The 14,954-nt window shown below is 38.7% G+C and overlaps 1 protein-coding gene and 1 long non-coding RNA gene across 5 annotated transcripts in view; both read right to left on the bottom strand.

The window, feature by feature from the left end:
• Nucleotides 1–14,954, bottom strand: part of LOC101945119 (uncharacterized) — a 110,379-nt gene that overhangs the window by 82,184 nt on the left and 13,241 nt on the right. For all 4 annotated transcript variants that reach the window (XM_065549449.1, XM_065549446.1, XM_065549447.1 and 1 more), the window contains 4 exons: nt 9,030–9,109; nt 4,899–5,024; nt 1,891–1,952; nt 455–605 (listed from right to left, as the gene is read on the bottom strand). In XM_065549449.1, the coding sequence (XP_065405521.1) occupies nt 455–605; nt 1,891–1,952; nt 4,899–5,024; nt 9,030–9,109 (419 nt within the window). The remainder of the gene's footprint in view (nt 1–454; nt 606–1,890; nt 1,953–4,898; nt 5,025–9,029; nt 9,110–14,954) is intronic.
• Nucleotides 9,267–13,654, bottom strand: LOC135972242 (uncharacterized). Its single transcript, XR_010588647.1, has 2 exons — nt 10,766–13,654; nt 9,267–10,466 (listed from the first exon to the last, which is right to left on the bottom strand). It is a non-coding gene; the product is annotated as an uncharacterized LOC135972242 (long non-coding RNA).

Below are 14,954 nucleotides of genomic sequence, written 5' to 3' on the forward strand. Positions count from 1 at the left end.
TTAAAATCAACTATTTTCTTTTCAATTGTAGATCTTAATTTATAACTCCAAAGTTTCCTAATTTCCAGTGCTTTCACAGTTTTCTTTACACTTGAAAATTTATACTGTTTGCAAGGTAGCATGATGACCATTAGATAACATTTTCAAAAGCTGAAGCCAATTCTTTCAATTCAACTTTGTAGGAAACAGACATCTTCCAAACTGATTGGTAATTATTCATTTTTATTTTATTTTAGAGACATTTTAATAAACATTTTTAGTGATTCACTCCTCTATGTAGTTCACAGAAATGTCTGTTCCTGCTGCTATTCCTATTGCCTATATCCTGGATCCTAGGATATTTTTGATATTACACTAGAGATTTCCTTTATACTGGCATTCTTAGTTACCTTGGAGGACCTTCCTTTCTTTCTGCTTACTGACCATTACTAGCTAGGTATTTTAATGTACTTACAAAAGGACTCATCCCTCGCAAGCTGGTGGAAACGGTGGCAGACCTGGGCAACCTGAGAAAGCTCTTTATGGGAAAACAATGAGAAGATGCATAGCCACAGTTCATCAGGAAGAAGCAACCAAACTGAGAGGTCACTCTCACGTTTATTATCCTAAAAACAAATCAAAGTAACATGCTATTACAAGGAACGGCAAACAAATACAATGCATTCTCTAGTGGACAGCTAACTCCTGTCCATGACAAACAGTAAAATAAACAAATAAGATTCAGGTACCAAAGAGAAGAACATTTTCTTCTGTTTCACTGGCAAGCACAGCGAGAAGAGACTTTACTGCAAAGGAACTGTCTATTTCTCCTCTTCTATTTCCAATCTGAGGCATCAGAACGATGTATTACTTAATTTTAACCACCTGGATTTTGGGTTAGCTGGCCACAAAATCTGGGGCTTAGCCTGCTGGTCAGAAGGAATGAGAATCTAGCATTCTGATCAGCCACACCCTTACTAGCCGGCTCACTTTATCAATACAACTCTCATAATAATAATAATGATAACAATAATTCCAGATCTGGAATGTTTTGGTTCTGATTAGCTCTCCCAAGCTGGAAACACAGCCTGGAAGACACTGAAGTCACTCTGAAGACACATGAAGAAAGTGACCAACTACCCTTCATTTTTTTAAGTATGTCCTATGGTTTGCAGACATAGGGCCAGATTGTCCCCTACATAGGAGAAGTACAGAGGACAGGAAAACTCAATGTATAAAGTCTTATGACATTTGCACAGCATTGGCCTGTTTTGGTAGAGATTTGGCTCCATATGCCCACAAATCCCCTGCACAACAATGCTTTCAGGTACCACATCATGATAACAGTTTCTGAAGAACAATTTTTTCCCTTCACCATGTTACTTTTATTTTATAAAACTTCTCCAGAGTTGTCATTCAAGGTAGCCATAGATGGGCTTCAATCCCCATCTCTTCTACAAATTTCTCCATCTGAATGCCAATAAAACTTTTTGCCTGCAGAATATAGTGGTTTTTTATTACCTAACAACTTAATTTTAAAAAGAGTCTCATAAAAGCTCTCCAGTTCTCTCTTTTTCAAAATATAGCTATCAAAATACCATTTTGCTATTCATACAGCAGATAAATCATTAATAGAAATTTGTTCACATTAGAAAACAGATTCAAATGACCAGATTAAATAAAGTACAGCAAACTTTTCTAAAAAAGGTAAATAAATACGTAAAGCAGTTATTGCTTTGATGAATTTGGCTCTGGGTTATTAAGGCCCAATCCAGAAGGTGGAATATTTTGCGCAGACAAGATCTTTTATTTATAAAGACTGAATTTGAGCTTAGTATGAAAAATAGATTTCAAAATTCTGAAACACCAGCATGTTCCATATACAGCTAGGGAGCTGATGCAGACACTTACCCAATTTACTGTTTCCTCAAAACCTTGAAATGGACTTTTGCAAGGTTGCTTGGAGTCAGTGCCTGGGTAAAAGAGAAATTATTCTGGAATCCCAGAGCTATGTGAAAGTCTGTTTGTTTGGTAATAGAGAGCAACATATGAGAAAAAGATGAAGCAATATTTCCATGTGTCCACACTATAAATAATCAGAATTACAGAAATTAGAGATGAAAAAGACCTGGTAAGGTATTCAGTTTACCTCTGGTTAGGGCAGGATTCTTCCCAATTGCCTTTAATGTAAAAACAAACAAACAAACCCAGCAGCCGCATATAGAAAAATATATTTGGTGGTTCTACGTATCAATATCTTGCCAGTAGCACCAGATTTTCAAAAGCTGGCGCCCCTTTTTATGACTGCAATTATGGGGGCAAATAGTTGCAGGCATAATTTTGTGCCATAATTGTGTGTGTGTGTGTGTGTGTGTGTGTGTGTGTGATTATTTGGACACAAACAAACATTGTCATACGTATGTCTGAGTACCTGACCTGCAGGAGCAATTAGATAGTTAGACATCTATGTAACCTTAATGCAAGTATAAATAGGGTGACCAGATAGCAACTGTGAAAAAACGGGGCAGGGGCGGTGGGAGGAGGGAGGGGTAATAGGCACCTATATAAGAAAACGTCCCAAAAAACGGGACTGTCCCTTTAAAAATGGGACATCTGGTCACCCTAGGTATAAATAACTATGCTGACAATTTTACAAGTCAAAAAAAGAGACCACTGAAGGCAGGAAGAAAATGCTGGTACTTAATCTCTAACTTAAACACAGAACTAGAATACAATATTCCCATATTAGTAGGAGGATAGATTACATGGCTTTAACAGGTATTTTCTATCTCTAATATATACAGATATAATATATCAGACATGTCAATGGAATAACACATTTTTGGCAAATATTCAAATCAAACTTTTTTCTGTCTTGGTGAATGGTGCAATTATTAATTGAATTATATTAATTTTTTCTGTCACTACAGCTGCTAACAGACCAGTTGCATTATACTCACTATACATTAAAAAAAATAATCAAACATTTGTCAGTCGAAAGGCCACTCACTAGGAAGCCTTTTAATCTATGCAATGTCATACACCATCCTAAATACATTATTAGCATCTTTTAGAAAAGCAGAAGTGGTTGAACACCGAAACTATAACACCACTGCTGGCACAGATTGTCTTTGTACATGGAACACAATATCGTCAGATAGAGATTCAAATGGACCATAGCTGCAAGTATTCATTTCAAGAGAATTTGCTATTAAGATAGCAAATGTCCGCTATATTTCCATTTTAGACACAAGTTATGTAAATAGTTATGCAATCAACCAACCCATAAATAGCTGCCTGTCCTGGTTATTAGGGAGCACCTTAATATAAGGCACTGATGCTCAACAGTGAGTTGCAAGACAGAGCTTTATTGATCATATCAACACTAAATGAGCATTCACATAGCAATGAATAAATTCCCAAACTCTTGTCCCATCATTCAATGTACCACCTCGAACAGATTTTTTGAAGGCAGATTCTTCTTTGGCTGGTCAGGAACTGGAAGGAGCTAACCCAGGGCATTATGAGTAGAGAAAACAGATTTGATTTAGTCAGATGTCCTCAACAGACTAAAAATCAAATAAAAACTAAAACCACTCCTTATAATTATCTGCACAGATCATTGCTGTGTTTGTTAAATAATGTTCACAACAGAAAGAACATTCACCAAAACATGCAATTTTCTCTGCTACTTTGGATGAGTACAGGAAACTCCCTTACTCTCAATTTTTCAGTTATAAATCTGTGGAACCATAAATATCCCCAGGATATTTTTGTTCTGTTTGCATGTAACATACCCTTATTAAGTTTTATGGATCTCTTGACTGACCTATTTCACTTGCCTTTAATTGAGGTCCACACTGTTAGGCTCAGAAAAGTCTTTTAATACTCGTCAGAAATGTTCTTTATGTAGCCAGTAAATTCATTCTCATGTTTTTTTTTAAAAATTGTAAAGGGTGTTTATTAAAGCCATTGTCATGGAATGGGTCTCTGAAGAGTGACCACTTATTTTTAAAAGGAAGGTGATCTGTTTATCCACTACAAAACATTGATTTCTACCTTGAATTTCCAAAATCATTTTGTTCATTTAGGATGTAATGTAACCATGTTGTATCAGGCTGGGATATTGTTAGATCTTCCATGGCAGAGTCAGGCCTGACAATATTTATTGGAGGCCTCCAAGTAAAGCCAAAGATGTTGCAGGAAATGATACTGGTAATTTACAAGAAGCCATTCCCCTTCTAAATCAGGACTGTCCCAATGCCCAAACACACTGTAAAGAAGCATTGTGATGATAGCACTGATGTCTTGCAGATGAGATACAAACCCACAGTCCTGACTATTTCTGGTTATTAAAGATCTCAGCATTTTCACAAGAAAGGAACTGCAATGAGAGTCAAGGGCTCTCAGTACCTCTCCAAAGGTGTTTGTTACCTTCCAGAATCAGTCCTCACACTAGATCTGATCAGAGAACATACATATTACATAAGACAAAAGAAATGAGGAAGTAATGGGCTTAGAAATTACAGTTGGGGGTTAATTTTTAAAAAATATTTGTTTGTATCTTGCTGTTCTTCCCTATTTAAATTATTACTAATTTAAATTATCTTCAAATTCTCTAATCTGCACTGTTATAGTTTATTGACACTTTGAGCTACTGTTTCTTTTTAAATTTCAGGTCAGCATCTATCGATTATCACTCAGCTTTAGTTCCTTGGACAGAGTAAGCACTTGGAGAATGCAAAAGGAAGATAGGTAAATGGGAAGGAAGGTCAAAAGTGATTAAAAAGAACATACTGAGTACACATGAACACAAAAATTACATGAAACAATTTACACATCATTCCTCTGCATATCCTAATAAAAACTTTATGGACTGTTAACATGCTTAACAAATATGTGCACACATTTTTACTTACAAGCATTAGCAGTCTTCACAAAAGCTACTGATGTGGCTTGATAATTAGGTGGTTTCTGCTGAGCTTTTGCAGATATGGTAGGTTTTGGGAGAGGATGTGCCTTCATCTGTCTGGAATTAACACTACCTACAGAAAGGAGGAAAGTTTTGATAATATTATAGAAGTAAGAGGTAGAAATTAACTATTAGATTATGAAATCCCCAATCCTAGTGCTCTACATGCCACAGGGATGCTACAGCTACAGGGCAAAATTTTCTGGTGGAACTCCCCATGACAGATATGGCAATTTCCTACAATGTCCTAAAAAAACCTTATTGAATTAAGTTTAAGTAGCTTTGGAGTCCATTGTATTAAATGCAAAGGTTATGTATTATTGTGGACCTGGATGATCAAAGGACTATACTGAACCATGTGGCAGACAAGAATGATCTTTTTTGGACAATACGGATGAAGTCGATTTCCTGGAAAATATTTAGGGGGTGGTGCATGCAAATTCTCCACCCCAGGTTATGCAAACAGCCAGCCTTTTTAAGCTATGCTCTGAGGAGTGGGCTTTTGTCTGCTGATTACCTGTCACATGAGGTCAAGATCAAGGGCCCAAGCTGTATAAAGGAGATTGATCTATTCCAGCAGGTGCTTGTTCTGAGCTAAGGCTGTTCTGAACTAGTAACCACAGAAAAAACTCTATATGAAGTTTGAATGACTGGCTCCTACCAGAGCCTTTGTGATCTCTGGTAAACTGTAGATTCTTTATTGTTTCAATATGTTTTCTCTGTAATGCTTTCACCTGAAGAATAAATGTGCTTGCTTATACCAAGCTGTGTGGTAACTCGTAACTATTGGTAATTACATTGTTCATAGCCTTCTGAAGAGAAAGCAAAGCGCAGAACTGGCCTGTTTAGGCAGTCAGACTTGCTAAGAATATCGAAGTGTAGGCAGAGATCTGTGCCTAAAAAACCCTGGTCAGAAGGGAGAGAGACATGGGTCTCTGCCCAAGAGAAGTGACAGCTGAGGAGCTCGGAGCCTAGAGTGGGATGAGCCCATGCCTCAAATAGTTAGACTGGATTAAGCAAAGTACTTGAACACATGCCTAATTTTAAGGAAACAAGTAGTCCTACTGAATTGAACCATGCTGACTAAAGACCTTACATCACAATGCAAAGCACACCTCTTTGCACAGGCCAACCCCCAATAAAATAGCCTCAACATGGCCTCTCTGGCTTTCTTGGCCTCGCTGGCTTTCTTCACCCAAAGATATCTTCTCTAAAGCATTCAAAAAGACTCAAACTAGTGGAAGGAAAATGGACAAATAATTAGCTACTCTTTATCTTTCCATCCAGGTTCTCAGTTGCACCCATCTTCATAGTGTCTGGGTGCATGGCTAGAGAGTAACTGTCTCTAATCTTTGCCCAGATACTTCTGCATATTAAAAATATTTATTTGATAGGCAAAGTAGAAATACATAGCTGGACAGCTACTCAAAATAGGATGTGGGAAAATGGCAAACAAGAATGAGGGAACATAGAACTTTTGATCCCAAACCTGACAGCTTACTCCTCTATCACCTAAACTAAATCAGATAGGTTGTAATTTGCTAGGAAAGGAAGAAGCCAAATTTAAATATCAGTCACAAGAAATATAGATTAAGAGTAGCACCATATGAAACCAGATACTACAGCCAAAAAAACAGAGAGGGACTAGGAAAAATATAGTGAAATTTTAGACACAATTTTAAATTTAAAAATCTGTACATTCCCTATGGAAAGAAATATTACTGTACTTCTTTATGAAACTGCTATTACTGAATCACTGTATGATGAGTTAAGAAAGGCAAAACTGTCAACTGACAACTTCTTGAGCACTCATCCCTTCATGTCCCTGAAACATTTCCATTAGAGACACATTTAGAGTAAATACAGAGGTCTATTCAGAAATGGGCCTGGTGGGCATTTTTAGCATATTGCCAGCACATTTTCATTGTGAATGTGACATGCATTTCTAGCACCATACCAGCTTATGTAACAGATCTAAGTTGAAAGTCTAATTTGTGTGGTCATCACGAGGCTATGCACGCTATGTACCAAAGTAAATTTTATGCAGATATCTACTGATAGGATCATGTCTCAATCAGTTTTCCTGCGGACCAAAAGTCAAGCAAGCAGAACAACAGGATATTTTTCTAAAAGATCTGCTCTAGGAATTATTTTGGAGAATTTCTATGGCTTGTGTTATATGTCAGGTCAGACTAGAGGATCACAATGGTCCCTCTTATGACCTTGGAATCTATGAACCTAAGAAAGAGCAGGAAGCAACTGGATGAGGTCAGGGGAGAGGAACACTGTCCTTCTTTCTCACCAGAAGAGTGGAGTGGGGTACTTATAACTCACCAATCAGCCCCAGAGAATCTTCTCTTACCTGGATTGGGATGGCACCACGCACCCATCAACCCACCCATGAAATTTGCAAAAGGACCATTTTCCTCATGAGCCACTTTGGGCTTTATGCTAGTCACCCTTTTTTCCTTAGGGATTGCGGGGGGGTCGCCTTCCCCATAGGAAGTCTGGGACTCAGGAGTTAGGTTCTAACATTGTAACTTAGTACATAAAACCCATGGAAGATGTCCAGTGCAGGTACTTCTTAGGAAGGGATACAGTTATCAGAGAAAATGGACTGGAAAAGGATTTGAAAGAAAGCATCCCTTAAGCGATCTGAGGAATAGGAGGTTGGGGCTCCTACATCTGGCACAGCAGGGAGCCAACTCTCTCCTTTTAGAGCCCCCTTTTAGCTCAGACAATGGGTGGGCAGTGGGGTACCAGCACTGGGATGGCAAGGATCAGGTTGCAGATCATGTAGAAATGATTAAGGAATGATGATGTACGTATTGCCAGATATTTTAAGAGAATAAACTTGTAGTTTAATTAAACTATATCCGTTGCCTCTTGTCTTCCAGCATGGCCAGATAAGGCTCTAATCTGTATTCTTTGTTCATTTGTGCTCATCTCACTGATGTACAGGATCCTTGCGCTGAGTGATCTTGCCAATAAATGGGATACGAATAACATGTTTTTAAAATGAAATCTACAAACCAAAAATCACAAATAAATCAGCTCATCATGGATAGGGCCTTCAGCAAGAGCAAAGGCTGTACCAATAAAGGTGTCTCCAAGAAGATGGACAATGTGGAGGAGGGCAGAGAATTACTGCCTAGATGACATGCAAGGTATTACAGTAAGTTACCCACATTTTTATTTGCCTTCTAAATTATTCTTCTCAGGTGAAACTCACAATGCCTAACACAGGGCCATGGAAAGCCCTGTGTGTGTGATTCCAAAAGAAAGAATAAGCAGGGAGACTCTAGATATGGTTATGGATATATTGAAACTACCAAAAATATCCACAAAGTCTGCTGCCGCCCCTGCACACCTTGGAGTCAAATTCCATGGTAGCTCTCCCTACATAAGTGCAGAGGGTAAAGTATTGTAGGTGGGTGGGTAAGTGGTAGTGGTCAATGGACCCAATAACTGTGCAGATCCAGCGTGCACAAACCCTGCACAGCGAGGCTGTAGCAAGCTATGTCTGCTACTAGACCACAGGATATACTAATGGATACGGACTGGCTGAGCAAGTGCTCCAAGTCCAGCCTCTTGGCTAGGAGAAGGGAAAATTCCATTTTTCCTCAGTCTCCATATTCATCCTCCCTGTGCAAAGCCTGTTTACTGGGCTCTGGTGAGAGGCGTGGTGGGTACCTGAATTTCAGCCCTAGTGAATATTATCCATTTAACACATCACTTTTCTCACAAGGAAGAGGAGAAGATGACAGAAAAAAAAGATATGGCAGTGGGGCTCTTTAAATCCTCATAGTAGCAGATCATTTCTCCCTTTTTTCATCTGTGTTTTTAATTAAAATATTAAAAATTAGAAATAGATTTGATCCCTTAGAATACAGTTACATGTTCTATTTCAGAAGAAAGTTCAGCTTCTGGAGTCTAGCTAAACTCCCCCTCCCCTATCAAAAGTTACATGCTATACATGCATCAAATCACTGATACATATTTTCATGATATTTAAAATATTAATTTTCTTTGGCATATCGTAGATCTGGTCACATTTACTGTTTATTGAGACACATACCTGAAGGCTGAATATTTTGAGATATATAGACCATCTTCTTGCCTACCTCAGCTGAGACTGGTCTTTGTACACATTGTGATCTATATCAGGCAAACAAAAAAATCGTTGGAATAGTATTTTTCTTTATTTCCACTTGCCCATCATCAGAGGCTAATAATATATTTCATATTATGGATTGACAACATAGTGCGCAGCTTTGGCACTACAGCACCCGGTAAATGGAAGACAAACATGTAACTGAAATTGTACCACTACTGTTTTATTAAACTTACTAGACACATTTATTTAAATATATAATGTACAACATATGTGGAGAGAATAAATATTTGATAAGCTGCAGAGCCATATGGAACCATGGTGATAGCCATGTGATAAATGCTATGAACCAACTAAACAGTTTGCAGAACCTATTACATTTATCCAAGGAAGGTTCTACAAAAATTCTTTCACTTAACTTGTCAAGGTTTAGAAATTTTTTAGTGGCTCTTAAAAAGAACTGTATGCAGATTCCTCCCACTAAAGTATTATTAGAAGAATATCTGAGTCCTGTCATGTGTGAATTCATCCCTTTCATTATCAGACATTTCCATCACAAATTAATCAATCAGATCACCTCCAATACCACAGCATTCCTTTGGCTAATTTGCCAAATGAAGACAGAGAGCTTGAGTCAGATGTTCACACCTCTCGTGTGTGCACATGAACTCTGATAACATTAACCTTATTTCAAGAGGAGACTTTATTTAATTTCTCCTCATTAAGTTACTGTAGAGCAAATTACCTCATATATATGGAATTATACTACAAGTGCTTATTGAATCATTATTCCTTCAATGTTAGTATAAATTATTACTGCTTGCCCTTGTTAACTAACTGGGAAATATACAGAGAGCCACAGTGTATAAACAGAGTTGTTTTAAAGCATTAATGTTCATTTAGAAGACAATTAGGAAACACACACATACATATTAATATGCAGATTTTAATAAAGCATTTGAAACTCTCTCATGGCAGATTATACACAAAGTTTATTCACATTTGTTTGGGTTTAGAGGAAAGTTACATGGAATGAAAACTGACTGAAGGAACAAAAACAAAGGGTAAAAATAAAGAGCAAATTACTGAATGAAAGGAGGCATCAAGTGGGATACAGGAGGGATCCAGTATTGTGTCCTGTCATATTTAAAATACTCTCTAATGATCCAGAAAAGGGAGTAAACTGAAATTAGTAAAATTCTTTCTTTCAAGCAATTTGAATTTCTACAGGCATATGTAGGCACTTTGGTTGAAAAGAATTATGAACTTTATCATTTCATGATTCCAGTATGTGATTCTGAGGAATGGTAGTAGGGAAAACAGAATAAAGACAATGGACTTCAAGAAGACAGACATTAGCAAAATCAGAGAATTGTAGCAAAGAACCCATGGGAAGCAAGACTAAGGCCTTGGCTACACTTACCCGCTAGTTCGACGGCTGGAAATCGAACTTCTGGGTTCGACTTATCGCGTCTAGTCTGGACGCGATAAGTCGAACCCGGAAGTGCTCGCCGTCGACTGCGGTACTCCAGCTCGGCGAGAGGAGTACCGCGGAGTCGACGGGGGAGCCTGCCTGCCGAGTGTGGACCAAGGTAAGTTCGAACTAATTCGAACTAAGGTACTTCGAACTTCAGCTACGTTATTCACGTAGCTGAAGTTGCGTACCTTAGTTCGAATTAGGGGGGTAGTGTAGACCAAGCCTAAGAGGAAAAAAGAGTTCAAGGGAGTTGGCAGTTTTTTAAAGAGACATTATTAAGGGCACAAAAGCAAACTATCCCAAAGCACAAGAAAGATAGGAAGTATGGGACAAGAGCACCTTGGCTTAACCAGGAGATCTTCAACAACTTGAAACTCAAAAATGAGTCAAAGAGTGGAAACTAGGTCAAATTATGAAGCAGGACTATTTAAAAAACCAACACAAGCATGTAGCCACAAAAATTAAAAAGACCAAGGCACAAAATGTAATTAAACTAGGTAGGGATGTGAAGGGTAACAAGAAAATAGTTTACAAATACTTTAGAAGCAAAAGGAAGACAGAGGACAGGGTAGGCCCATTATTCAGGCTTAGTCTTCACTACGGGGCGGGGGGGGCGATACGCAATTTCAGCTACGCGAATAGTGTAGCTGAATTCGACGTATCCGAGCCGACTTACCCTGCTGTGAGGACGGTGGCAAATTGACCTCCGCGGCACCCCGTCAACGGCACTTACTCCTACCTGCACTGGTGGAGTACAAGCGTCGATTCGGGGATCGATTGTCACGTCCCGACGAGACGCGATAATTCGATCCCCGAGAGATCAATTTCTACCCACCGATTCAGGCGGGTAGTGAAGACGTAGCCTCAATGAGGAGGGAAAAACAATAAAGGAAACACAGCAATGGCCAAAGTGTTAAATGTCTTTTTTGTTTCAGCTTTCACTAAAAAGGTTAGCAGTGATTGGACAACTAACATAGCGAACATCAGTATAAATGGGTAAGATATAAGGCTAAAACAGGGAACAAACAAGTTAAGTCTTACATCTAACTTGTGTGAATCTTACTAGACAGGGCCTGATTAAATATATCCTAGAATACTTAAGGAACTAGCTGAAGAGATATCTGAGCCATTAGTGATTATTTTGAGAATTTGTGGAGGACGGGGGAGATCCCAGAGGACTGGAAAGGGTAAAATATAGTACCTATCTATAAAAAGGAAAATAAGGACAACCCAGGGAATTACATACTAGTCAACTTAACTTCGCTACCTGGAAGCATAATGGAGTAAATAATCAATCAATTTGTAAGCACCTAGAAGATAAGAGTGATAAATAACAATCAACATGGATTTGTCAAGAACAAATCAAGTCAAACCAACCTAATAGCCTTCTTTTACAGGATAACAAGCCTTGAGGATAACGGGGAAGCAGTAGCTGTAATATATCTCTACTTTAGTAAGGCTTTTGATATTCTCTAACATAACCTTCTCATAAGCAAACTAGGGAAATATAGTCTAGAGACAAACCTACTGTAAAATGGGTGAACGATGGATTGGAAAACTGCACTCAGAGAGTAGTTCTCAATAGTTCACAGTCAAGCTGGAAGGGCATATCGAGTGGGGTCCTGCAGGGATCTATCCTGGGTCTGGTTCTATTCAATATTTTCATAAATGATTTGGATAATGGCATAGAGACAACACTTCTAAAGTTTGTGGATGATGCCAAACTTGGAGGGGTTGCAAGCACTTTGGAGGACAGGATTAGAATTCAACATGAGCTTGACAAACTGAAGAAATGTTCTGAAGTAAATAGGATTAAATTCAATAAGAACAACTGTAAAGTACTACACTTGGGAAGGAATACTAAATTGCACACATGCAAAATGGGAAATGACTGCTTAGGACAGAGTACTGCAGAAAAGGATCTGGGGGATACTGTGATCACAGATTAAATATGAGTCAACAATATAAAAGTGTTGCTAGAAAAGTGAACATCATTCTGGGTTGTATTAAAAGCAGTGCTGTAAGCAAGACATGAGAAGTAATTCTTTCAGCACTGATAAGGCTTAAACTGGAGTACTGTGTCCACTTCTGGGCACCATACTTTTGGAAAGATGTGGACAAATTGGAGAAAGTCCAGATGAGAGAAACAAAAATTATTAAAGGTCTAGAAAACAGGACATACCAGGAAAGACTGTAAAATATGGCTTTGGTTAGTCTGGGAAAGAGAAGGCTTGCTGGGGAGGGGGAGAGAGAGGAGACATAATTGATAACAGTCACTGAATATGTAAAAGGCTGTTACAACAAGGAGGGTGATCAATTTTTTTCCTTAATCATTGAGGACAGGACAAGAAGTAATAGGCTTAAATTGTAGCAAGGGAGATTTAAGATAGAAAGTTTTTCCTAATGTCTAACTGTAAGTGCAGTTGGGTGGCACAGGGGTGGCAGACACAAGAGGTGGTGGAGCCAGCTTTGCCAGCTTGCTGGCTGTGAAGAGTTCCTGTGTGCAAGGGAGTTCTCCACTGTCCATTTCCAGCAACTTTAAGACTGGTTTGTGCAAAGTGGTTTTAGTAGACCACAGAATCCAGCCCAGTGGCTTCACAGGAAGCAGGGTCAGGCCCTTAACAAGGACAGAAATGAGGCAAAACATGACAGAGGATGTGGGCAAGAGCACATGCACAGACTCTTACCACCAAAGAACAAATCAATTGAAAATAAGAAAAGAGGCCATTAGTAACTGAATCCAGATTAAAACAATTCTCTTCCTTATTGATCACTAGTGCTAAGAAGTTCATTAATTATCGAAAAAGCACAACTGGATTTTTACACACAAAAAATGCCTTCCTACACAAACCAACCCAGAGCATCTTAATATTAACACAAAAAACGTTTTCAGCTCTCTGCCATGAAATCATAAGAATTTAGCCCTCTTGAGTGGGTGGATGAAGAAAATTACTTTGTGCAGCTTCATGTTTGGCCTGAATTCTCCCCAATTCTACATACACTGACTTTTTCCACTGTTTAGATGCATGTTTTTTATAATACGCTCACACCAATTCTGATAAGCTGAGAGTACTTGGGGAATGCTTTCTTCAGATAAGATTTATAAAACCTCTAGTTTAATTATTTTATTTCTCTTAAAAGAAAATAAATATAAAAATAAACTTTCAAAACAAATGATGCTTACTATAAGCGGGACTCCAAAAATGGGCCCAATCCTTTCAGGTACCCCACATGAACACAGAGGTTTGCCCATGTGAAACAATGTCCAGGGTCAGAGACTATGAGATATTAATGAGACTTTCCCAAGCTATGATTTATCTCGTTACTATTGGTACTATCCATTGCAGGAAGCAATGAATCAGTTTAATGGTGTAATGGGTAAGAAACAGAATTTGTTAAAACTGGAAATTTCACCACAAAAATGGTAGGACAACCTTTTCAAATATGGGTGCCTAAATTTGGGTCCCTAAATTAATACAAGTATCACCTTTTAGACATACACAATACAACCAATAATTTGACTGACTAGATTGGAAATATGTAAATTTATCATCTTTTTGTTGCTGCTCTGATTTGTTATTAGTTCTATAACAGACAATGGTGCAAATCCAGCACAGTGTTATTCTATTGAAGTCAATGCATTTACACCAGGGTGAATTTAGCTTAGTAACAATAATGAAACAGTTTTGCATTTCTATAGTGCCTTCCAGCCAGCAATTTAAAAGCTTTTTGCTAATTCTAATGCATTAATCCTCCCCTCTCCTGTGATGTAGGGAAATATTATTATCTCCAACTTAATTATGGGGAAAATGTTGAGCCCCATGAACTTGGCCCTTTTCCATTGGGTTCCAAATCCAGGAAGCAATGTCATTGGAGTGAGCTGCATCAGAGCAGCTCCCACAGCAAACCACCATCGCCTCCTGTGCACGACCCTTGCTGCTGCCACTGTCTACCTGGCTTCCAGGAATTAAAATTGCTGGGAAGTCAGAGAGAGGATCCTCATGCTCATTCCACTTGATATGGATGGTGCCACAATAAGAGCTAACCCCACCCTCTCCCCCCACTCAATTCTCTGTTTCTGCCAGATGCCATCTGAAGGCTGCTACCACCAGACTCTACCCATCTCCCACCACAAACTGAAGTGAGCTCCTTTTAAAACCCAGGTGCCCTGATTAGCCTGCCTTAATTGATTCTAGCAGCTTCTTCTTAATTGGCTCCAGGTGTCCTAATTAGCCTGCCTCCCTTAACTGGTTCTAGCAGGTTCCTGATTACTCTAGCACAGCCCCTGCTCTAGTCACTCAGGGAACAGAAAACTACTCATCCAGTGATCAGTATATTTGCCCTCTACCAGACTCCTGTACCCCACTGGTCTGGGTTTGTTACAGCCCCTTTACACTGCTAAACTGGTTTAA

This window comes from Chrysemys picta, chromosome 6 (genome assembly GCF_011386835.1).
Source record: "Chrysemys picta bellii isolate R12L10 chromosome 6, ASM1138683v2, whole genome shotgun sequence".
In the NCBI taxonomy this organism is placed as follows: Eukaryota; Metazoa; Chordata; order Testudines; family Emydidae; genus Chrysemys; species Chrysemys picta.